This window comes from Bos grunniens, chromosome 18 (assembly GCF_055505025.1).
Source record: "Bos grunniens cultivar Pamir isolate PY7600 chromosome 18, Bosgru_T2T1.0, whole genome shotgun sequence".
In the NCBI taxonomy this organism is placed as follows: domain Eukaryota; kingdom Metazoa; phylum Chordata; class Mammalia; order Artiodactyla; family Bovidae; genus Bos; species Bos grunniens.
This window is the reverse complement of record NC_141182.1, coordinates 52,035,987-52,061,051: the sequence shown is the minus strand read 5'-3', so window position 1 is coordinate 52,061,051 and position 25,065 is coordinate 52,035,987. Positions and strand designations below refer to the sequence as shown.

At 50.6% G+C, this 25,065-nt stretch overlaps 2 protein-coding genes across 10 annotated transcripts; both read right to left on the bottom strand.

Moving 5' to 3' along the window:
- Window positions 1-612: 612 nt before the first annotated feature.
- Window positions 613-5,910, bottom strand: LOC147353969 (phospholipase A2 inhibitor and Ly6/PLAUR domain-containing protein-like). 6 transcript variants are annotated; one of them, XM_086352901.1, is made up of 5 exons: window positions 4,562-5,910; window positions 3,144-3,260; window positions 1,593-1,745; window positions 1,060-1,203; window positions 613-867 (listed from the first exon to the last, which is right to left on the bottom strand). In XM_086352901.1, the coding sequence occupies exons 1-5, from the start codon at window positions 4,629-4,631 to the stop codon at window positions 749-751; spliced, it is 603 nt and encodes a 200-aa protein (XP_086209027.1). In that variant the 5' UTR covers window positions 4,632-5,910; the 3' UTR covers window positions 613-748. The 6 variants fall into 6 exon arrangements, with proteins under 6 accessions (XP_086209027.1, XP_086209029.1, XP_086209028.1 ...); XM_086352903.1 differs by having other exon boundaries at window positions 1,593-1,730; window positions 4,562-5,900; XM_086352902.1 differs by having other exon boundaries at window positions 613-864; window positions 4,562-5,879.
- A 13,994-nt stretch (window positions 5,911-19,904) lies between these two features.
- Window positions 19,905-25,020, bottom strand: LOC147353968 (phospholipase A2 inhibitor and Ly6/PLAUR domain-containing protein-like). Of its 4 annotated transcripts, none has more exons than XM_086352910.1 (5): window positions 23,833-25,020; window positions 22,425-22,540; window positions 20,867-21,019; window positions 20,352-20,474; window positions 19,905-20,159 (listed from the first exon to the last, which is right to left on the bottom strand). In XM_086352910.1, the coding sequence occupies exons 3-5, from the start codon at window positions 20,940-20,942 to the stop codon at window positions 20,041-20,043; spliced, it is 318 nt and encodes a 105-aa protein (XP_086209036.1). In that variant the 5' UTR covers window positions 20,943-21,019; window positions 22,425-22,540; window positions 23,833-25,020; the 3' UTR covers window positions 19,905-20,040. The 4 variants fall into 4 exon arrangements, with proteins under 4 accessions (XP_086209036.1, XP_086209037.1, XP_086209034.1 ...); XM_086352911.1 differs by having other exon boundaries at window positions 19,905-20,156; XM_086352908.1 differs by having other exon boundaries at window positions 20,867-21,004; window positions 23,833-24,926.
- Between the last annotated feature and the right edge of the window lie 45 nt (window positions 25,021-25,065).

Genomic DNA, 25,065 nt, shown 5'->3' with positions numbered 1-25,065 from the left:
CTCCATAGACTGTAGGCTGTCAGACTACTCTGTCCGTGGGACTCTCCAGGCAAAAATAATGGAGTGGGTTGCCAGGCCCTTCTCCAGAGGACTTACAGAACCAGGCATTGAACCCACGTCTCCCACATTCGCAGGCAGATTCTTTCCCATCTGAGCCACCAGGGAAGCCCCTGAAAGGAGCTAGGCACTGAAATAAGTCCTTTCTGCGTTTTCTTTCATTTGACTCTTAAGACAGCCCTTTGAAGTTATAGCTATTAAATCCACATTTTACGAACATGAACTCGGGGGCAAAAACAGGTTAACTAGGAGAGGTGATCATGGACTCTGGAGTCTGACCCTCCCAGCTCTTTGACCGAAGGCAAGTGACACCACAATCCGTGCCTCAGTGTGTTCCTCTGTGAAATGGGGGCAATATTTTCAGCGTCACTGAGCTGTGATTATGAAATGAGGTACCGCATGGAAAACACTTAGCATAGGGACCAGGCAGAAAGTAATCCTTTAAAAAAGCTAGCATCTTCCCTTTCTTTCTTCCAAAGAGAGGGTTCCCAAGGGTTCAGACCCCTGCTTTTTGCATCTCATCTCCCCAAAACATAGCACATCACAGACTCAGGATTGATATGTTACCTTGTTTAATTTACAGACACATGGGAACCATAGGAATTTCTAGAACCGTAGCTGAGAAGGAATGGAGGCCAAACACTACATGGGCCTCAGTTCTTCACTCAGCCTTGCCAGAAGCCTGGGGGCTTCAAAGACAGCTGGTCTTCTTGATGGTGAACAAACGAGCACCTGAGGGCACCAGAGTCCCAGGCTTGGTGTGGCAGGCGGTCTTCATACCACAGCCCCGGGCAGCAAATTTGATACCTACTGGAGGGGATTTTAGACTACAGTCAGGATCCCCAGCCTCCCTCCTCCTAGACCAGGGTTATATGCCCCAGCCACCTTCTCCCCCAGATCTTTGGAGCCACTGTCTCCCTTAGAATCTGGAAGCATGAGGCTCCAGTTCTGGGCCTGTCTGGAACCCCTGTGCCCTCCTTCCGAATTCCAGGTGCCCCTTACCAGGCCGCATGAGGCCAGACACAGCGACACAGTGGGTTTCCTCGCCAACACAGAGTGCTTTCGCAGTCGCAGTGCATGTTTCCGTAAAGGCAGTGATGCAGGAAGGACACCGAAGGCCATTCTCTGTATGGTTTCTCACGAACACTGAAGAGGAGGGTGGAGGGTAAGCTAATCGGAGACGTGAGTCCCTTTCCCAACCTCCCAACCACTCAGGGGACAGCAGTTGGTAACGGACACTGCATTTTCAGAAAACAATCTTTATTTGGCTGTGTTGGATCTTAATTGCGGCCTGTGGAATCGAGTTCCCTGACCAGGGATCCAACCCCTGCATAGGGAGCGTGGAGGCTTCGTCAGTGGACCACCAGGGAAGTCCCTGGACGCTGCAGTTTACAGGAGAAGAAACCGAGGCTCAGCGCAAGGAAGACGCTTGCCCCGGTGACAGTGCAGGTCAGTGACAGGTGCCCACAGCTGGCTCTGGCGGGGGAGGGGCTGGCAGGGAGGGACTCCAGCCGTGGGGCTCAGCTGGGGCTTACCGGGTAGGGGGTCCTGGTTGCAGCCATCCTTCTGGCAGCAGTGCCTCTTGGAGCCCATGTAGTTCTCATGGTTCACAGTGAAGCCGAAGAGTCCTGACTCACACTCGCTGGATTTCGAACAGCCCTTGTAGCTGGTCACTGCCAAGGAGGCCTCTGCAGGTTGGCCGTGGGCAGGAGGCTCAGTGGCCCCTGGTCTGGACCCTTGCCCTTGGATGTCTCCCCCACCTTAGAGTTGCCCCAGCCCACTGCTGTCTAGAGAGGTTTCTTCCAGCTCCCCAAATTCAGATCTCTTTTCTGCCTGGGGCATTGTCTGAATGGTTCATTAGGTATGCAACCCATCCTCCCCCAGCCCCCAGACTCTCCAGGGTGGCCCTTTCAGCCCCAGGGCCACCCCACTGCCATCCTGCAGGGGTCGCACCTGGAGTGGTCTTTTCCAGACCACCTGTGACTACCCCCATGCCTGTGTGAATGGTCTCTTCCAGTCTTCAGCCTTCCCCTGACCCCTGGAATTCCTTCCACCAGATGCTGGGATGGGGCTGCCATCCCCACCTGCTGTAACACCCATTTCCTTCTCCATCTAAGGCAGACGCTTCCAGATTTCCCAGGGTCACTCCCCAGACTTCCTAGCTATGATCTCTTGCTGCTCTCCTTGGCTACTCTCAGTCTTCTTAAAGTGGTCTCTTCCAGTCTCCCTGGCCTTACCCTTCCTGACCATAGACGGGGTGGGCTCCTCCAAGCCTAGGGTTTCTGCTCTTTACCCGCCGTGCTTGGGTGTGTGGGTGCTCAGTTGTGCCAGATTCTTTGCGACTTCATGGACTGCGCCCAGGGACCATCTGTCCTTGTACATCTCTCTCTCTATGACAATACTGGGACTTCCCAGGTGGTGCAGTGGTAAAGAACCCCCCTGCCAATGTAGGAGATGCGAGAGACACGGGTTCCATCCCTGGGTGGGGAAGATCCCCTGGAGGAGGAAATGGCAAGCCTCTCCAGTATTCTTGCCTGGAAAATCCCAAGGACAGAGGAGCCTGGCGGGTTACACTCCATGGGGTTGCAAAGACTCAGACACAACTGAGCTGGCACCCAACTCAACCAGCCCCAGTAGCACCCGCTTTCTCTTGTCAGGAACAGTTTCTTCCAGCCCCCATCTCTGGGAGACCCCTCGCAGCCCCAGAGAATCAACCTGATCACATTCTTTGCAACTCACCCAAGTCTCTTTTACACCCATCCCTTCACCTTTTACATATTAGATTTCCCCCTTCTCTGGATTTTACTCTTCCCCCATGTCCTTTGCTTTCCTAATTCCTTCTTTGTTAAGAAAGTCTGTATCTGCACTTCCCCATCCTCTCTTTGGAGTCTCATCTTCAGAAATCCTTGGCAACAGTGGTTTCTGTCATTCCACCAGATTCTCTGTCCACCACCCACCCTGAGATCGCCTTTCCCTCTTTCCTGATAATCATCACTCAAAGGTCCCTCCCAGCCCATGGCGGTATTTGCCACCGTGAAGGCAGCCCCCAAGCCCCCAGCATGTGATACCAGCCCCTGCCCTCTTACTTCTGTTGGTCTCAGTCACGACAACTATGCAGGAGTCCTCATCCAGGGCGCAAGTCTGCAGTTTTCCTCTGCAATTGGGACCATCACCGACACACACCTCACAGCTCAGTGGGTACCCTGCAATTACAGAGCGGGGCTCTAGTGAAAGGTGCCGTAGTCTGTGGGCCATGACTCCCGAACCCAGACGGGGATGGGGTGGAGGGGTCTGAAGGAAGAAGGACCTGTGTCTCCCTGGTTTTCATGGTCGGACACTGGCCACTGAACTGGGATGTGTCTGAAGCTCTGCAGGGATGCCATGGTGCTGGGACCAAAGCTGCTCTCTGGCGCAGGGCAGAAAGCAACTCCCCTCATGGAGCAAGTTTATCTAATTACAAGGCTGGGGACTTTGGATGCTAGATCCTCTGATACAGCTTGGGGACCTTGAGTGGTTCTTCTGAAGCTTTCCATGGATCTTAAAAAGTTTTTTAATAGTTATAATTTTCTTTTTTCTATTTTTGGCTCTGCTGGGTGCCTGCTTCCTGTTGGTTTTTCTCTAGCTGTAGTGAGTAGACGCTACTCCCTCGTTGCAGTTTGGGGTTTCTCATTTGTGCTGGTTTCTCTGGTTGCAGAGCACAGGCTCTAGAGCATGAGCTCAGTAGTTGTGCTGAAGGGTCTTAATTGCCCCAGTGCACGTGGAAGCTTCCTGGACCAGGGATCGCACCTATGTCCCCCACGTTGGCAGGGAGATTGTGCCCTGAACCAGTCGGCAAGTCCTTCATGGACTTTTGTGAGCCTTCAGGTGCAGCTGGTTCTCGGAAGTGGGATCACCTTCCTTGTGGGGACCAGGCTGTCTACGTCTGGTAGGCAGTGGGCGCTCAGGCAGGGGCACCTGAGAGGAGATCTGCATCCCAGGTCAAGAAGAAAGATCCAGGATTACGGGGATAAGGGCCTGGACTCCTTGGTCCTGAGACAGGAGGCAACTGGGGGCCCAGACACAAGGCATCTGGGTCCTGGGGAAAGTGGAGCTGCCTGAACTCCTACAGCTAAGGGAGGAGGATACCAGGGACCTGAACTGCTTAGAGTCCTGGGAGAAAGGAAATCTCTCAACCTCGCCTCATTTTTTTTCATACTAGTGAAAAATACTAATCATATTCTCATCTGATTTTCTAGAATTCAGGTGTCTTATTTTGAGACACTGCCTGGGATACAGGGAGCAGAGCCCATCCAAACGCCTCCTTTCTCCAAGATTTAAACCCATACGTTTTTTATATCTTCCTCCCTTGGGGACCCAGGCTTTCTCTCCTTTACCCTTTGCCTTCTCCATGAATTTCAATTCCCAGCACACCTCCTCTTTCGCTTCTCCCTTGAGGACCTGGCAGAATGTTCTCTCATACTCCTTGTTTTGAGGGTCCCAGGATTCCAGAGCCCTAGTCACTTACCCAGACCCAGGAGGGTGCAGAGCAGCGTGGTGGCCAGCAACAAAGTCTCGGGTTTCATGGAAGGCTTCATGATGGCTAGATGAGTGACCCTGCAGGCCTGGGTCCCCAGGTGTTCTTATAGGAAGCTGAGAAGGGGCGGGTCTGGAGCTCCCTTACCCCTAGGCTAAGAAAGGATGATGTAAGACCTGGGGTAGGTCTCTGCAGCTCTGAGTGGGGGAGACGGAACCAGAATCCAAAAGGAGTAGTGGCATCTTGTGCCCAGCCCCTCCTCCATGCAGCCCCAGGCATCTGGGCTTCCTAAACTCTCTTCCATCAGGTCCCACTGCCCTGGGCCTCATCCCCTTTTTTTCTAAGGTGAAGCCCAAGATCAGAATCAGGTCATTTTGTTTTCTGTAGAGTAGAGCAGCTGTTAGGACGCAGATACGCTCCCCCTTCTCTCCTTCCCCAAGGAGGTGCCCAGTGTGGGTGAGGCTACCTGTGAGTACCCAGCAAATCCAGGCTTGTTTTGCCGGGCATGCTTGGCTCATACTCCTTTTTCTGTGTTTGGTCTGTCTCCATCTCCGACCCCACCCCACGATTCACTTGGGTCTCTCGGAGACTGAACAGAGGGGTGCTTGTTCAGGGCATGGGGATGGTAGGGGACAGATGCCCAGAGTTCACATTGGAAAAGGAAGGCTGGGTGTGTATCTGGTTCGGGCACATACTTTGTGTGTTTTATTGAGGTCCTTTACATACTCTCTTGGAGAAGGCAATGGCAAGCCACTCCAGTACTCTTGCCTAGAAAATCCCATGGATGGAGGAGCCTGGTGGGCTACAGTCCATGGGGTCGCCACGAGTCGGTCGCGACTGAGCGACTTCACTTTCACGCAATGGAGAAGGAAATGGCAACCCACTCCAGGGTTCTTGCCTGGAGAATCCCAGGGACGGCAGAGCCTGGTGGGCTGCCGTCTATGGGGTCGCACAGAGTCGGACACGACTGAAGCGACTTAGCAACACATACTCTCTCTGCCTCAGGCCTGATCTTCAGGGATCAGAGATTTTGTCGTGTGTGTGTGTTAGTGTGAATATCTGTGTGTGTCTGTGTGTTGGGCGTGGGGAGGGTAGCCAGCCAGCTAGTCATGGAGGGGATCCTGTTGCGGTAGGCTCCCGGCTTCCTGAAAAAATCCACTCAAGATTACTGGTCTCTTGCTTTCCAGGCTTCAGTTGAGGCACTGAGGATGGTGAATTTCTGCTGGGGACCAATCCTGCAGGCCAAGCCAGTTGTTAGGAGAGCCTGGTGTGAAAGTGACCGGGAGGAGGGGCGAGAGAGTGGTTGCCTAGAGCGAGGCGGGAAAAGCTCGTTGCTAGGGAACTCGGCGCCTCTGGCCACTCTCCGGAGAGACGCACTAGGCATGCGCAGTCGGGACGTAACTGTCGGCGCGCCGAGGTTTGAAAGGCCCGAACCTCGTGCGCTTGCGCAGTAAAGGCTGCCCGGGGCGCACCCCCTGTGAGCCCCCCAAACTCAGCCCGTCGTGCATCTTTTGGGTCAGGCGAAGCCCACACGACGTTGACATGCCGGAGATCCGCCTCCGCCATGTGGTGTCCTGCAGTAGCCAGGACTCGGTGAGGGACTGGCGTGGGGGAGGGTGGAAGAAGTAAAGGAATTCGTCAGCGGGCTCTAGAACTTTTGGAGTCTCAAAGGTGTTGAAGGATAATCCGTATGCGGGGTGCCAAGAAAGAGCTTTATTGGTGTTATTATGAATTGCAGTTTGGGAGACACAGATTCCGGTAAACAGAGTGTTGGCAGAGGGAATCAGGAGTTTATAAGAGGACAGAGGTCGCAGGATGTTACTACAGTCGTGTGGAGAGAATTCTAATTGACTGTGATACACGGAAAGAAATATTTGGCTTTAAAGAAGAAGCAGTCCTGAGTTACCAGAGGGTAAGGGTCTGATACGTACGTTAAGGTTCTGGCACATATTCTGGATGCCTGTGTGAATACAATATGTGGTCAAAAAGTCAGATTCCACGTAGCTGTGACCCGCTTGGTCAGAATTCCTCAGTGGCCCCCCCGGTCAATCTTAGAGCACACTTTTAGCAATGCGGACTTCATTTTGGTTTTCCTTTCACAAAGGGGACTTTGTGGAATTCTAAGGAGGGTCATGGGAGAATTTCTGGGAGGCCATAGGTTATTCTGGAGAGATGTGAGATAGAGGAATTTGCTTTGAGAAAAGGAGGATGTTTTGCTTCCTGGGAAGGAGCAGAGGTGAATTTCCAGGGGAGAATGTTGGAGGGGACTCGAGGTAGAGTGTGGGGGGATTTATTATTTTAATACTAGAAGGTTTTTGAATTGGGTTATAGCCAGATAGGAGAAGGCAGTGGCAACCCACTCCAGTGTTCTTGCCTTAAGAATCCCAAGGACGGGGGAGCCTGATGGGCTGCCGTCTATGGAGTCACACAGAGTCGGGCACGACTGAAGGGCCTTAGCAGCAGCAACAGCATAGCCAGATAACAACGTTGGGAAAGTTTCAGGTGAACAGCAGAGGGACTCATACATATACATGTATCCATTCTTCCCCACACCCCAGAGTTTGGGGGGATTATAAGGAAACTGAAACCTGGGTGATGTCAGAGGGCTTGAGAAAATTCTCAGACTAATCTGAGAGCTGGGGAACCCTAACGTTCCCTTTTCTACTCTTCTCTCCAGACCTACTGCGCAGAAAACCTTCTCAAGGGAGACACTTAACGTAAATGGCAGGCAGCCTCTAAGACCATCTCTGTGGTGCTCCAGGTGATTCTGCCAGCCGCCCCACCATCTTTTTCTTTTTCTCCTCTCTGGGTGGCATGAGGGATCTTAGTTCTCTGACCAGGAACGGAACTGGAGCCCCCTGCCCTGGAAGCTCAGAGTCTTAACTACTGGACCCCCAGAGAAGTCTCCCTCCCTCCATCTCCTTAATAGAAATCTGTAGGTCCAGTGTCCAGACTCTACTCTGGAGTTAACTGGCAGTGAGCTGAGGCACTTTCTCTTTGGTTCCCACCACCTCACCTGACAATGAGCAGTGTGGTCCCTGTGCCCTTAGCAGAGGAGATGGGTGATGCAAGGACTAGGCCAGGAATGAATCCGTGTGTGGTCCAGGCAGGTTGCTGCTCTTTTCAGAGCCTTATCATCCTCAGTTGGAAGAGAGTAAACCATTGCCACACATCCTGCTTCTCAAGGCCCTGAGCTTAGGATTGGAAGGTTCTTATCATCTAAGGCAATCAACCTCATTTTAAAGATGGGGAAACTGAGGCCTAGGAAGGGCCAAAGTGAAGTGGCCAGTCTTAGTGACCATTGTGGAATGCAGAGTGCTTTGGTACATGCTTGGTGAAGTTGGAGGGAGCAAAGGGAAAAGGGGAGCTTGACCCAGGATGGTGACAGACTTCCCAACAGGCTCTTCCCATCAGGCATAAGAAACTGCTGGGAGAAGCGAGCTAGTGTGTTCCCAGGGGCTGCCTGGGTGTTGCCCTGCGAGATTTGCTCTCAGGGAGTCGGACGGTTGTGGAGCTGTTATCACCCCTCATACATGGCGGTGCTGAGAGCTGAACCCAGTGTGGGTGCTCTAGCCACCTTTTTGTTGTTTCTTTGTGTCCGAATGTTGAATTCTTTTCTTTTTAAAATTTATTCATATTTGGCTATGTTGGGTCTTAGTTACGGCATGTGGGATCTAGTTACCTGGCCAGGGTTGGGAACCTGGGCGCCCTGCATCGGGAGCATGGAGTTGTAGCTCCTGGATCTCCTGAAAAGTCTCTGTCTTTTTTTTTTTTTTTCTTAATTTTTGGCCACACCACATGACACTCTGGGGTGTTAGTTCCTCAGTCACAGATTGAACCCCAGCCCCCAGCCCCGTTGAAGGCACGGATTCTTAAGCACTGAATCACCCGGGAAGTCCTCCACTTCTTGATTTTGGCCACATTCATCCCTCCAATGTAAGGGTATTTGGGAGGGATGCTGGGGGCAAGGCCTACCGGATTGTGTTAAATATATTATTGTCTGTCTTACCCAGTGGTTCTGAAAATGTTTTGGTTCATAGACCTTTTTGCAAATTAGTAGATGAGAATTCTCCTCGCAGGAATTATACACAAAGCCACAAGGTTTTGTGAATGATTTTTGGACTTTACATATCTCATAGTTCCCTAAGGTAGTACAGTCAGAATAATGAGAGCTAACAGTTTATTCAGAGTTACTACTGTTTGGGAATACCCTGGTGGGCCAGTGCTTAGGATTCCACTCCATGCCACAAGGCCCAGGTTCAATGCCCAACTTGGGAAAATGCCCCCCACCCCAGAATAAAAAACACTGCCAGTTACCATTCTAAATGCCTCATATGGGTTAGTTCATTGAATCCTTAGAAAAATCCCATCACCTCCAATGTATTATTATCCCCTTGTATGATGAAGAAGTTAGGCCCAGAGAGATTATACAATTTGCCTAGAGCCAGTATTTTCAACTGAGAGAGAGATGCAGGTGGCTGACAAGTTAGTCTCAGGTGGAATTCAAGTCCCCATCTCTCCCTCTTACTCCCCCTATGACCTCAGGCAAATGGTTTCATTTCTCAGAAGCTGTTTTCTCATCTGTCCGTGGAAGATAATGTGATGGGAGCCCAGGGTTACCATGAAAATCTGGTGACATAATGTTTGCAAAAGTGCCGTGTCACCACGCAGGTGTTTGTGTAAAGCGGGGGATTCACATGTGTATTCCTGGATGATCTTGCTGAGCTCATTTATGATGAGGAGCATCCTGTTTAATTCTGCACTGCTGTTGGAGTGGGAGCAAGAAGAGACAGGAAGTGGGGAGTGAGAGAGCAGAGGAGCCAGCCGAGGCTCATGTGGTCCATAACTCAAAAAAGCACAAAAGGGAGGCTTTACACTGAAAAGGAGTCCTCATCACAGGCCACCTGCTTCAGTCCCCTCCTGCCCCATCGCCCCCATTCCTGCTGCCCAGGTCTTCCTTCCTAGGCAATCATTGTGAGCAGCTTCCGAGGTGGTTCCCCAGGTCCCTCTGTCCACATACAGGCATATATATTCACCCAAACCCCCTTTTTTAAAGTACAAAATATGTACATGTACCCTTGCTTTTTCCAAGAAACCATATCTTAGAGGTCCACTGTCATGGCATCAAGTTCTCCCTTATTCTTTTGAATGGTGCATAAGATTGCCTTTCATGGATGTGGAACCTTGTTTTAAAATTTTAATTCAATTTTTAAATTTTTGGCCACAGTGGGCAGCATGCAGGATCTTAGTTCCCCAAGCAGGGATCGAACTGTGCCTCCAGCACTGGAAGCTCAGAGCCTTAACCACTGGATCACCAGGAAAGTGCCTTTAGTTTTTATTTTATGTTGAAGTAGAGTTGATTAACAATGTTGTGTTAATTTCAAATGTACAGCAAAGCCTTTCAGCTATGCATATACATGCATCTATGCTTTGTCAAAGTTATTTCCCACTCAGGTTCTCACAGAGTACTGAGTAGAGTTCCCTGTGTTGTACAGTAGGTTCTTGTTGGTTATCTATTTTAAATATAACTCTGTGTTCATGTCGATCCTAAGCTCTTATCTGTCCCTCCTCCGCCTCTACATTTGCCCTGATAACCATGAATTCATTCTCTTGAGTCTGTGTGTCTGTTTCTGTTTTGTAGATAAGGTTTTTTGAGTATTTTTTTTTAGATTTCGCATAGAGACAATATCATATGATATTTATCTTGGAACAGTTTTTTTTTTTTTAACAAGATGTCTCAGTGTTTGCAGACCTTCCATGTCTCATTTATGCCACTGTCGTGAATCCTGTCTTCCTGAGACAGGTGCACTCAGACCTGGGCCCCAGATGAGTCAGCGTGCGCTTAAGCCTTTCTCCTAACGACTGATAGGTACCGAATACTCTCTTCTTTCTTCTTGAGATAAAATTCATGTAACATAAGTTCATTATGTTAACCATTGAAAGTGTGTAATTCAGGGGATTTGGTATATTTACAGCGTGCAGCATTCATTGCAGCGACTAATCCAGAACATTTTCATCACCCCCGCCCCCCAAAAAACCCCAGAACCATTAAGTGGTCATTCCCTATTACCGTCTTCCCACAGTTTCCCTTAGCAACTGCTGATGTACGTTTTTAAAAAAGCAAAAAACGTGAAATTCAGTTGTTAATTTTTTATTTTTTACTCAAACGAATTTCTTGAATTAATCTGAATTTAGCTTTGCTGCTGTATATTTAAATCAACATTTGATATTAACCTTTTTAATATTTAAATCATAATATTTACATCCTATATGTAAAAAACTATATGCTTAGTTTAGTCTAAACTTCTTTTTCTGATTTTTTTAAAAGCTTGAGGTAGGGTTGATTTACAGTGTTGCGGTACTTTCAGGTGTATAGCAGTGATTCATTTATTTATACATGTGTGTGTATATATATTGTTTTTCTAATTCTCTCCCCTTACACGTTATTACAAAATATTGAGTGTCCTTCTCTGTGCTATACAGCAGGTCCTTTTGGTTATTTACTTTATATTAGTGTGTATATGTCGGAGAAGGCAGTGGCACCCCACTCCAGTACTCTTGCCTGGAAAATCCCAAGGACAGAGGAGCCTGGTAGGCTGCAGTCCATGGGGTCGCGAAGAGTCAGACACGACTGAGCGACTTCACTCTCACTTTTCACTTTCATGCATTGGAGAAGGAAATGGCAACCCACTCCAGTGTTCTTGCCTGGAGAATCCCATGAATGGAGGGGCCTGGCAGGCTACAGTCCCTGGGGTCACAAAGCGCAGGACCTGACTGAGTGACTGATACTTACCTTTTCACTGTTCCACTGTAGGGAATCATGCAGTGTATGTCCATTCATATGGACATTTGGGTTGTTACCATATTTTTTAATCAGAAATTTTTTGTTTGTCATAAGAAAGACAAGACAAGGGAGCATCAGTGTGTGTTAAAAGTAGAAGTAGTTGTATGTGAAATCAGAATTAGTCATTAAAATACAAAGGGATATGTTCTACTGGATGGAGGGTCCCATGCTTTTAATGTGGGCGAGGCAGACGTGTTGAGTCTTGGTTTTTTTTTTTTTTGGACGTGCCATGTGGCAGTGGGCTCTTAGTCCCCTGACCAGGGATTAAACGCAGGCCCCCTGCGGTGGAAGCTGGGAGTCCTGACCCCTGGACCGCCAGGGAAGTGCCAAGATGTTGAGGTTTTACCACAGGGATTGAAATTGTGGAGTTGGAGAGCACTCTTGGCTTGTAGTCCGGCAGCTGGTCTGAATTTCTCTGCCAGTCATTACCTGTGTGTGACACTTGAGCCATTATTTTCCTGTCTGCATCTCGGTTCCCCATCTGTAAAGCATATCCTACATAGGGTGATCATCCCCAATTTACACACGAAGAAACTGAGGCTCCAAAAGCTGAGCCAACAAGGTGCTATAGCTAGTGTGCAGCAGAGCTGGGCCCAAGCTCAGGAACCAGTAGTGAACAAAACCAAACCAGGCCCCGACCCTCAGGGAGCATCTACAGAGTCCTATGTGATTGCAGGCAGGGGTGACAGATAGGCAATTTGTCATAGCGCCATCGAGGAGAGCTTGTGGTGCCAGGTTAGAAGCCCATCCAGCAGAGTCTGGTGGAGCCAGGAACACGGGGTCTAACATATTGTGTGTACGTTAGCGGTCTGTTCCACCTTATTGCTGAGAAGTTTCACTGGAAGCGGAGATCTCAACGTGTTCATCCATTCTCTTGTTGACGGGCCTCTGGACTGTTGCCACATTTTGGTGGCTGTTTTTGTCCACACCTCGTGGCTTTCAGAATCTTAGTTCTCCAGGCAGGGATTGAACCTAGACCCCATCAGTGAAAGTGAAAAGCCCTCACCACTAGACCGCCAGGGAACTCCCCACCACTTTTTGACTATTATGAACACAGCTGTTGTGAACCTTCTTGTATAAGCCTCTGTACAGAGATCTCTTGGGGTAACTATCTAAGAGAGTCAAATTGCAGGATCTTCAGTCCTTAGATCCAGGACTTGCCTGTTGGCTCAGTAGTAAAGAATCTGTCTGCAATGCAGGAGACACAGGAGAGGCGGGTTTGATCCCTGGGTTGGGAAGATGCCCTGGAGGAGGGCATGGCAACCCACTCAAGTATTCTTGCCTAGAGAGCCGCATGGACAGAGGAACTTGGTGGGCTACAGTCCATAGGGTCACAAAGAGCTGGATACCACTGAACTGACTTAGCATGCAGGCAGATTTGTTTTACCTATTAGAAATGGACTGGTTTCCAAAGTGGTTGTTCCACGTCACGTTTCCTTCAGCAGTATGTGAGCTTCACACCTTCACTGATGCTTGACATCGCCAGTCTTCATTTATTCATTTCGCTGGGCCAGGTCTTAGTTGTAGCTGCACATGGCAGCAGGGTCTAGTTCACTGACCAGGGATCAGACCAGGGCCCCCTACACTGGAAGTGTGGAGTCCTAGCCACTGGACCCCCACGGAAGACCCACAAGTCTTTTAAGTGACGTGCGTTGAATTTTAAACAGTGCTTGTTCCACCTTACAAAGGACATTCTAACCAATGAGGTTTTCCTTGAACACATATTCTTATTCTAAAGGTCCTAGGGAATTCCCTGGCGGTGCAGTGGTTAGGACACCACTCTCTCATTGCCAGGGGCCCAGATTCAATCAGCCCCCGGCTGGGGAACTAAAATCCCACAAGCTGTGCAGTGTGACCAAAAAGATTGATAATAATCATAAAATAAAGGTCCTATCAGTTGTAAAAGGTAAACTGCGGCACGTTATAGTTTGAAGAGTTCATGTAAGCAGACAATTCAAATCAGACAGCCAAAACTGAAAAATGATTAGAGGTGCTTTGTGGGTAGGCTAGGACAGAGGATTTTAGGAGAAAACATGGAAGCAGAGCAATTATGTAATTGGCTTGAGCGTGAACTTTTTAAATTAATCACTTTTATTGGGCTACAGTTCCTTTCCAATGTTGTGTTAGTCTCCACTGTGTGGCAAAGTGAATCAGCTGCACGTGCACACAGATCCCCTCTCTCTTGGATTTCCTCCCCATTGAGGTCAGCACAGAGCCCTGAGTGCAGCGCCCCGCGCTGTACAGAAGGATCTCAGCCGTCTCTGCCGGACAGGGTATCAGGAGGATACTCATGTCGGTCCCAATGTCCCAGTCCACCCCACCTCCCTGGAGCTTAATCAATTTTCTTATTTGGGAAAATCGAGGGGCTTGGCTGTTCACGATTAGTTGATTTCATTTTCTTAGATTGGAGTTCCAACTCTGGCTTAAATTTTGATTGGTTTACTGCAGCTACCTAAGGCGTTAGAGTCACCCAGTCTAATGGCCTCCTTGATTAAAATTTTACATAAAATCAACCATCTTGGGGCAATTAAAAAGAAAAAAAACTTCTTGGCAAACAGATTCAGATCAAAATTCCACCTTTTAATTATGAGAAGAGTCAGTGCATTTTTCGCTAAAACTCTATCTAATCTGGTATGTGGATCTTTATTATTCACATCTTATCTACCTAGAAAAGTGGAATGGTCAGCTCAGGACTTTATGTTTGCAGAGGCTAGAAAGGCTTATGTCAGTAGTCTGCCATTCCCTTGAGTTTTCTTTTAATTATTTTTCATTTCAGTTCAGTTCAGTCACTCAGTCGTGACCCCATGAAGTGCAGCACACCAGGCCTCCCTGTCGATCACCAACTCCCGGAGTTCACTCAGACTCACGTCCATCGAGTCAGTGGTGCCATCTCATCCTCTGTTGTCCCCTTTTTCTCCTGCCCCCAATCCCTCACAGCATCAGAGTCTTTTCCCATGAGTCAGCTCTTCTCATGAGGTGGCCAAAGTACGGGATTTCAGCTTTAGCATCATTCCCTCCAATTACTACAATTTATTTATCAGTTTTGCTGCACCAGGTCTTCACTGCTGCGCGTGCGCTTTCTCTGTGTCAGCGAGTGGAGTTTACTCTCGTTGTGGTGTGCGGGCTTCTCATACAAAGGCTTTGCTTACTGCGGAGCACAGGCTTTGGTGCCTGGAGTCTGTAGTTGTGCTCGGGCTCAGTTGCCCTGAGGCATGTGGGATCTTCCCAGACCTGGGGTGGAAACTGAGAGCCCCGCACTGGCAGGTGGGTTCTTACCCACTTATTTGTATATTGTGTGTTTCATAATATCAGTTTCTTGTTCAGTACCTTAGTCGTGGCTGGCTCTTTGCGACCCCATGGAGGGCAGCAAGACAGGCTTCCCTGTCCTTCACCGGCTCCTGGAGTTTGCTCAGACTCATGTCCATTGAGTCAGTGAGTCCATTATGCCATCTGAACTCTCACCCTCCGCTGCCCTGTTCGCGTTTTGCCGTCACTCTTTCCCAGCATCAGTGAAAGTGGAAGTCACTCAGTTGTGTATGACGCTTTCCAAGCCCATTGACTGTTTGTGGAATTCTCCAGGCAAGAATACTGGAATGGGCAGCCATTCCCTTCTGCAGGGGATTTTCCCACCCCAGGGATCAAACCCAGGTCTCCCGCATTGCAGGTGGATACTTTATCATCAGACCACCAAGGAAGCCTTCCTTACATCAGGGTCTTTTCCAATGAGTCACCTCTTTACATCAGGTGGCCACAGTATTGGGGCTTCAGCATCAGTCCTTCCAATGAGTATTCAGGGTTGATTTACTTTAGGATTGACTAGAATGATCTCCTTGCAGTCCAAGGGACTCTCAAGAGTCTTCCCCAGCACCACAGTTTGAAAGCATCAGCTCCTTGGTGCTCAGCCTTCTTTATGGTCAAAACCTCACGTCCGTACATGACTACTGGAAAAACCATAGCTTTCACTATATGGACCTTTGTCAGCAAAGTGAAGTCTCTGCTTTTGAATACGATGTGTAGGTGTGTCATAGCTTTTCTTCCAAGGAGCAAGCGTCTTTTAATTTAATGGCTGCAGTCACCGTCCCTGCAATTTTGAAGCCCAAGAAAATACAGTCTGTCACTCTTTCCAGTTTTTCATAATCAATATATACAATCATTGTGTGTCTGAGTCTGCAGTTTGTGGTTTCTACCGACCCTTAAACATGGCAGCCTATTTCCTGATGCCCAATGGTATGTGTGTGTGTGCGTGTGTGTGTGTTAATTCCACTTTGGGTAATATATTGGTGGAAATTATTTGAGGGCCTGGTTTGAAGTACAGTCCTCCAAAGACGATGTGCCCTGGCACCAAGTGATACTACATATATGGCACCACTTAGAGTTTTCAACTTGGGTCTTTCCGCACTGACAACTAGTTAGGATTTTTGCTCCAAATCGTTGACAGTAGAGATCATGGATGAGAATACTGCAGTGGGTTGCTGTTCCCTTCTCCAGGGGGTCTTCCAGACCTAGGGATCAAATCCAGGTCTCCTGCATTGCAGGTAGATTCTTTACCATCAGAGCCCTGAGGGAAGCCATTATTGGCTAGGAGTCTGCAGAGAGGCAGAAAGAAGTTTTCATGTTTTGTCTCTTGTCCCTGCAGAGCTAAGGCCGCCCACGGACTCCCCCCACAAGGTACATTTCTCCTTCATTTACCCACAGTAGGGGAGCTCCGCTCTCTGCACTCCTGAGAGTTCAGGGGCAGCCTCTGAGAGGCCTGTTTTCCCGAGTGGGCGCTCATGCTTTGTTTCCAGTCCTCTCCTGCTCCCACCACATTGTCGTTCAGTCGCTAAGTCCTGTCCGCCTTTTTGACACCCCATGGATTGGAGTGCGCCATGCTTCCCTCTTCTTCACTATATCCCAGAGACTGGTCAAATTCATGTCTGTTGAGTTGGTGATTCCATCCAACCATCTCATCCTCTGTCTCCCCCTTCTCCTCCTGCCCTCAACCTTTCCCAGCATCAGGAGCTTTCCCATTGAGTCAGCTCTTCACATCCAATGGCCAAAGTATTCCCACCACCTAGAGCCCTTTGAAAATCAAGCTCTGTGCCACTTGGAATCAGTGACAAGGCAGACACCAACATCAGTGCCACCCATTGTATCAGTCAGGGTCCCAGCAGGAGGCTGAAACCACAGCAGTTAGTTTACCAGAGAATTAATATTAATTAGTAAGGAGGTGGCTCAGTCAGTAAAGAATCTGCCTTCAATGTAGGGGACACAAGTTGGATTCCTGGTGTGGGAAGATCTCCTGGAGGAGGAAAGGGCAGCCGAGTCCAGTATTCTTGCATGGAGAACTCCATGGACTGAGGAGCCTGGCGGGCTACATTCCATGGGGTCGCAAAGAGTCAGACAGGACTTCGTGACTAAAGCACCACCATTGACTAAAGAGGCCAGAAGACGCAGGTAGAACACAGAAGCAAGTTCTGGGAGCAGCCACCACCCTCAGGGTTGGAGGAAGAAAAGGAAGAGGCTGCCATTACAGAAATGTGGGTGTTTTGAAGCTTGGAGGTGAACCCTTGGGGCTGAAACTCAGATCCTGAGGAGGGGGTGATCCCGAGCTGATTCTGGTCTTACCCTGAGAATGTGCGGTGAGGCTAGTTCTGCAGGTCCTGGGACACTGCAATCTGGATTCACCTGCGCGACCCCGCCCCCACCGCTGACCCCACTACCAAAGCGGCCTCAAGCACACCTTAGGTGCTGAATACGTGACCTGCATAATCCAGCCTCACTCCACCAGCCTCGCAGCAGCTGAGGCTCTCTCTCTCTCGCTCCCCCTGCTGGCGGAGCCTGTCGAGGGACAGCTGGAGATTAGAGTTGTGCCAGCATCCCACAGCATCCAGGGCACGCAGCGCTGGCCGTCCTGGTGCAGGCTGGTCAAGATGCACGCGGACGCCAAGGCAGTGCTGGCGCTGCAGGTGCCCGTGTAGTGAGAGGTGGGCTGAGGGCCTGGGCTTCCGTGTGTGCCCAGGGCCCTAGGTGCCTGGCTCTGCCAGGGGCTGAGGACTCAAAACCCAGTGAGAGGGAGAGGACACGGGGTCCAGACTCTAGCATGGGAAGTTTGGGCCTGAGAGATCGCAGAGTGAAGGCTTGGCTGTCAGAATCCTGGGTGCTTGAAGGGAATGAGGACTCTGATTAGGGGCTGGAGTGGGTGACATCTGGTCACCAGGGTTCCTGGGTCTTGAAGGGAAATAGAGTTTTAGGAACGGGATTCCTTATTTCTCTGGGGACCACCATCAGACTATGGAACTCCTCAAGGGAGTTGAGGGTTTGGACTCCTGGAATGGGGCTATCTTGGTCTCTCAAGAGTAGAAAGTAGATCTAATAGGTGTCTAGTCCCCCTGCGGAGGAGGAGGTGGACGCCTAATTGCTGATGAAGGTGGTCTCCTTCACACTTGGGATACTGATATGAAGGAGGGGGGCTCTGGGTTCCCCAGGGAGCTGGAATCCTTGGGCTTCTGAGCCACAAAGGGTATACGATGTAGGTTTCTAGGGTTGGGGGATAGGCCTGTATCCAAAAGAGGGCTTTAAGTCTTCTTTGGGGGAAGGACAGTTCTTTGAGTCTCAGACTCCTGGCTCCCCAGGAGGCTGTGGTCCTTGCTTCGTAATTCATGGCTGGTGAAAGGTCTCCATGGAGAGGAGGGAATTGGGATCTGTGTGAGAGAACCGGGGACCCTTTGGTCCTTCTTGGGGAGTAGGAATTCCATCTGCAAGTTGGTAGCGAGGCATCTCTGTCTGGGAGCACCCAAACAGAAAAGACAGAAGACTCCCTTGCTGAGGGATCACTAGCTGACCTCAGGGTGAGTCTATGGGGCACCTGCAGGCTGGCAGGCCCTTGAAGGCAGAAATTCAAGTAAAGAAATTCAGTGTTGCCACTGGCAGAAGCAGAGGAGGTCCAAAAGCCTCATCAGCTTAGCTGAATTTCCTCCTTGTCTGGATAACGATAAATGTGTGTCCACTGAGGTAGGGAACCATGAAGCCCGGAGAATCAACGGGGTGCTTTGCCTGTGGTGTTTTTTGAAGGAGTGAATAAAAAAGTAGAAATTCTGTTGTGGGTCTGTCTTTGGGGTTTCAGGGGGTGGAAGATACTTGGGATTCTGTGAGCTAGAAGCCTATACTTCTGGGAGAATCAACGGGGTGCTTTGCCTGTGGTGTTTTTTGAAGGAGTGAATAAAAAAGTAGAAATTCTGTTGTGGGTCTGTCTTTGGGGTTTCAGGGGGTGGAAGATACTTGGGATTCTGTGAGCTAGAAGCCTATACTTCTGGGTCTGAGGGAGGAGGGATCCAGGGTGAGGAGTCCTGGGTCCCTGGAGAGGAGGGATGCTGGGGTTGTGTGCAGGATAGAACTCCTGTTCACCCCAACCTCCGCAGGGACCTTTGGTGCACTTGGGTTCTGTGCCCCTGTCATCTGCCATGAGAAGGACGTTAACCAGGGAGTCACAGTCCCAGAGGGCTCTGGAACCCACGGAGGAGAACTAGAGCCCCCTTCCCAAACTGAAGCCAAACCCACCAGCCCACAGCCAGAAACAGAGCCACCTCAATACCTACAAACCCTTAGGAAGAAGAATGTTTCTTTTTACAAGTTTCAGTTTGGGCATGGTTTGTTACACACATTAGTACAGCATGAACAGACTAATAGAACTTTGTTGTTTGAAACCACTGAGTTTAGGGACTTGTTTGTTCCTATAGCATAATCCAGACTATCTTGATAGATGCCAAGGTCTGGCAGCTGCCAAACATGGCTACTGAGTAAATAGTGGCTATTAGGGTCGTTAAGTATTTGGCCAGACACATTGTCTCCAGAGCCCACACTGTCTTAAAGGTGCTAGTGCAGTGTGCTCAGCCACTCAGTGGGGTCTGACTCTTTGTGACTCCGTCAGACTCCTCTGTCCATGAGATTCTCCAGGCAAAAATAATGGAGTGGGTTGCCAGGCCCTTCTCCAGAGGATCTTATAGATCCAGGCATCGAACCCGTGTCTCCCACATTAGCAGGCAGAATCTTTCCTGTCTGAGCCACCAGGGAAGCCCCTGAAAGGTGCACTAAGTCCTTTCTTCGTTTTCTTTCATTTGACTCTTAAGACAGCCCTTTGAGGTTATAGGTATTATATCCACATTTTACGAACGAGAACTCTGGGGCAAAAACAGGTTAGCTAGGAGAGGTGATCATGGACTCTGGAGTCTGACCCTCCCAGCTCTTTGACCAAAGGCAAGTGACACCACAGTCCGTGCCTCAGTGTGTTCCTCTGTGAAATGGGGGCAATACTTTCAGCGTCACTGAGCTGTGATTATGAAATGAGGTACCGCATGGAAAACACTTAGCATGGGGACCAGGCAGGAAGTAACCCCTTAAGAAAAGGCAGCATCGTCCCTTTCTTTCTTCCAAAGAGAGGGTTCCCAAGGGTTCAGACCCCCGCTTTTTGCATCCCATATCCCCGAAACACAGCACATCACAGACTCAGGATTGTTCTGTTAACTTGTTTAGTTTATAGACACGTGGGAACCGTAGGAATTTCTAGAACCGTAGCTGAGAAGGAATGGAGGCCAAACACTGCATGGGCCTCAGTTCTTCACTCAGCCTTGCCAGAAGCCTGGGGGCTTCAAAGACAGCTGGTCCTGTTGATGGTGAACAAACGAGCGCCTGAGGGCACCAGGGTCCCGGGCTTGCTGTGGCAGGCGGTCTTGGTACCACAGCCCTGGACGGCAAATTTGTCACCTGCTGGAGGGGATTTTAGACTAGATTCAGGATCCCCAGCCTCCCTCCTCCTAGACCAGGGTCATATGCCCCAGCCACCTTCTCCCCCAGATCTTTGGAGCCACTCTCTCCCTTAGAATCTGGAAACATGAAGCTCCAGTTCTCGGCCTGTCTGGAACCCCTGTGCCCTCCTCCCGAATTCCAGGTGCCCCTTACCAGGCCACATGAGGCCAGACACAGCGACACAGTGGGTTTCCTCGCCAATGCAGAGTGCTTCCGCAGTTGCAGTGCATGTTTCCGTAAAGGCAGTGATGCAGGAAGGACACCGAAGGCCATTCTCTGTATGAGAGGAGGGTGGAGGGTAAGGTAATCGGAGACGTGAGTCCCTTTCCCAACCTCCCAACCACTCAGGGGACAGCAGTTGGTAACGGACACTGCATTTTCAGAAAACAATCTTTATTTGGCTGTGTTGGATCTTAATTGCGGCCTGTGGAATCGAGTTCCCTGACCAGGGATCCAACCCCTGCATAGGGAGCGTGGAGGCTTCATCAGTGGACCACCAGGGAAGTCCCTGGACGCTGCAGTTTACAGGAGAAGAACCCGAGGCTCAGCGCAAGGAAGACGCTTGCCCCGGTGACAGCGCAGGTCAGTGACAGGTGCCCACAGCTGGCTCTGGCAGGGGAGGGGTGGGCAGGGAGGGACTCCAGCCATGGGGCTCAGCTGGGGCTTACCGGGCAGGGGGTCCTGGTTGCAGCCATCCTTCTGGCAGCAGCGCCTCTTGGAGCCCATGTAGTTCTCAGGGTTCATGGTGATGCCGAAGAATCCGGACTCACACTGGCTGGATTTCGCACATCCCTTGTAGCTGGTCACTGCCAAGGAGGCCTCTGCAGGATGGCCGTGGGCCAGGGGCTCAGTGGCCCCTGGTCTGGACCCTTGCCCTGGGGTGTCTCCCCCACCTTAGAGTTGCCCCAGCCCACTGCTGTCTAGAGAGGTCTCTTCCATCTCCCCAAATTCAAGCCCCTTTTCTGCCTGGGGCATCATCTGAATGGCTCATTACGTATGTAGCCTATCCTCCCCCTTCCTGGCTGTGCTGGAGTCTCCAGGGTGGCCCTTTCAGCCCCAGGCCCACCCCACTGCCATCCTGCAGAGGTCGCACCTGGAGTGGTCTTTTCCAGACCACCTGTGACTACCCCCATGCCTGTGTGAATGGTCTCTTCCAGTCTTCAGCCTTCCCCTGACCCCTGGAATTCCTTCCACCAGATGCTGGGATGGGGCTGCCATCCCCACCTGCTGTAACACCCATTTCCTTCTCCATCTAAGGCAGACACTTCCAGATTTCCCAGGGTCACTCCCCAGACTTCCTAGCTATGATCTCTTGCTGCTCTTCTTGGCTACTCTCAGGTCTTCGTAAAGTGGTCTCTTCCAGTCTCCCTGGCCTTACCCTTCCTGACCATACACGGGGTGGGCTCCTCCAAGCCTAGGGTTTCTGCTCTTTACCCGCCGTGCTTGGGTGTGTGGGTGCTCAGTTGTGCCAGATTCTTTGCGACTTCATGGACTGCGCCCAGGGACCATCTGTCCTTGTACGTATCTCTCTATGACAATATTGGGACTTCCCAGGTGGTGCAGTGGTAAAGAACCCCCCTGCCAATGTAGGAGATGAGAGAGACACGGGTTCCATCCCTGGGTGGGGAAGATCCCCTGGAGGAGGAAATGGCAAGCCTCTCCAGTATTCTTGCCTGGAAAATCCCAAGGACAGAGGAGCCTGGCGGGTTACACTCCATGGGGTCGCAAAGACTCAGACACAACTGAGCTGGCACCCAACTCAACCAGCCCCAGTAGCACCCGCTTTCTCTTGTCAGGAACAGTTTCTTGCAGCCCGCATCTCTGGGAGACCCCTCGCAGCCCCAGAGAATCAACCTGATCACATTCTTTGCAACTCACCCAAGTCTCTTTTACACCCATCCCTTCACCTTTTACATATTAGATTTCCCCCTTCTCTGGATTTCACTCTTCCCCCATGTCCTTTGCTTTCCTAATTATTTCTTTGGTAAGAAAGTCTGTATCTGCACTTCCCCATCCTCTCTTTGGAGTCTCATCTTCAGAAATCCTTGGCAACAGTGGTTTCTGTCATTCCACCAGATTCTCTGTCCACCACCCACCCTGAGATCGCCTTTCCCTCTTTCCTGATGTAATCATCACTCAAGGTCTCTCCCAGCGCCTGGCGGTACCTGCCACCGTGAAGGCACCCCCGACCTCCCCAGCATGTGATACCAGCCCCTGCCCTCTTACTTCTGTTGGTCTCAGTCACGACAACTATGCAGGAGTCCTCATCCGGGGCGAAGTCTGCAGTTTTCCTCTGCAACTGGGACCGTCACTGACACACACCTCACAGCTCAGTGGGTACCCTGCAGTTAGAGAGCGGGGCTCTAGTGAAAGGTGCCATAGTCTGTGGGCCATGACTCCCGAATCCAGACGGGGATGGGGTGGAGGGGTCTGAAGGAAGAAGGACTGCTGTCTCCCTGGTTTTCATGGGTGGGACACTGGCCGCTGAACAGGGATCTGTCTGAAGCTCAGCAAGGGTGCCAAGGTGCTGTGAGCAAAGCTGCTTTCTGCGGCAGGACAGAAAGCAACTCCAATCAGGGAGCAAGTTTATCTAATTACAAGGCTGGGAACTTTCAATGCTAGACCCCATAATAAACCTTGAGGGATCCTGCTGAAAATACCATGGACTTTAAAAATATTTTTTATATTATTAATTTTCTTTTTTCTATTGTTGGCTCTGCTGGGTGCCTGCTTCCTGTTGGTTTTTCTCTAGCTGTAGTGAGTAGATGCTACTTCCTACTTGCGGTTTTGGGGTTTCTCATTTGTGCTGGTTTCTCCTGTTGCAGAGCACAGGCTCTAAAGCATGAGCTCAGTAGTTGTGCTGAAGGGTCTTAATTGCCCCAGTGCACGTGGAAGCTTCCTGGACCAGGGATTGCACCCATGTCCCCCGCTTTGGCAGGGAGATTGTGCACTGAACCCCTGTGGAAGTCCTTCATGGACTTTTGTGAAACTTCAGGTGCAGCTGGTTCTCGGAAGTGGGATCACCTTCCTTGTGGGGACCAGGCTGTCTTAGTCTGGTGGGCAGTGAGCGCTCAGGCAGGGGTACCTGAGAGGAGATCTGCATCCCAGGTCAAGAAGAAAGATCGAGGACTAAGAGGATAAGGGCCTGGACTCCTTGGTGCTGAGAGAGGAGGCAACTGGGGGCCCAGACACAAGGCATCTGGGTCCTGGGGAAAGTGGAGCTGCCTGAACTCCTACAGCTAAGGAAGAGGACACCGGGGACCTGAACTGCTTAGAGTCCTGGGAGAAAGGAAATGTCTTGACCTCACCTCATTTTTTTTCATACTAATTAAAAATACTAATCATACTCTCATGTGATTTTCTAGAATTCAGGTGTCTTATTTTGAGACACTGCCTGGGATAAAGGGACCAGAGCCCATCCAAACCCCTCTTTTCTCAGAGATTTAAACCCACATGTTTTTTAGCTCTTCCTCCCTTGGGGACCTAGGCTTTCTCTCCTTTACACTCTGCCTTCTCCATGAATTTCAACTCCCAAGACACCTCCTCTTTCCCTTTTCCCTTGAGGACCTGGCAGAATGTTCTCTCATACTCCTTGTATTAAGGATCCCAGGAGTCCAGAGCCCTAGTCACTTACCCAGACCCAGGAGGGTGCAGAGCAGAGCGGAGGCCACCAGGAAGGTCTCAGGTTTCATGGAAGGCTTCATGATGGATGGATAGTGACCCTGAAGGCCTGAGGTCCCCAGCTGTTCTTATAGGAAGCTGAGATGGGGCGGTCTGGACCTCCCTTACCCCTAGGCTAAGAAATGATGATGTAAGCCCTGGGGGTAGGTCTCTGCAGCTCTGAGTGGGGGAGAGGGAACCAGAATCCAAAAGGAGCAGTGGCATCTTGTGCCCACCCCCCTCCTCCATGCAGCCCCAGACATCTGGGCTTCCAACCCTCTCTTCCCTCAGGTCCCACTGCCCCAGCCCTAACCCCCTTTTTTTCTAACGTGAAGCCCAAGATCAGAATCAGGTCATTTTTTTCCCTGTAGGGTAGAGCAGCTGCTAGGACTCAGGTACCCTCCCCCTTCTCTCTGTCCCCAAGAGGTGCCCAGTGTGGGTGAGGCTCTTCCTGTGAGTGCCCAGCAAGTCCAGGCTTGTTTTGCGGGGGCATGCATAGCTCATACTCCCTTTTCTGTGTTTGGTCTCTCTCCATTTCTGACGCCACCCCACGACGCACTTGGATCTCTCAGAGACTGAACAGAGGGGTGCTTGTTCAGGGCATGGGGATGGTAGTGGTCAGATGCCCAAGTTCACACTGGAAAAGTGACGCATGGTTGGAAGCAGTCAAGGCTGGGTGTGTGTCTGGTTCGAGCACATACTTTGTGTTTTATTAAGGCCCTTTACACACTGTCCCAGGGACGGCAGAGCCTGGTGGGCTGATGTCTATGGGGTCGCACAGAGTCGGACACGACTGAAGCGACTTAGCAGCAGTAGCAGCAGCACACACTGTCTCTGCCTCAGGCCTGACCTTCAGGGATCAGAGATTTTCTCGTGTGTGTGTGTGTGTGTGTGTGTGTGTGTGTGTCTGTGTGTCTGTGTGTGTTGGGCGTGGGGAGGGTAGCCAGCCAGCCAGTCATGGAGGGGATCCTGTTGCGGTAGGCTCCCGGCTTCCTGAAAAAATCCACTCAAGATTGCCGGCCTCTTGTTTTTCAGGCTTCAGTTGGGGCGCTGAGGATGGCGAATTTCTGCTGGGGACCAATCCTGCGGGCCAAGCCGGTTGCTAGGAAGTGACCGGGAGGAGGGGCGAGAGAGCGGTTGGCCAGAGAGAGGCGGGAAAAGCGCGTTGCTAGGGAACTCGGCGCCTCTCGCTGCTCTCCGGAGAGAT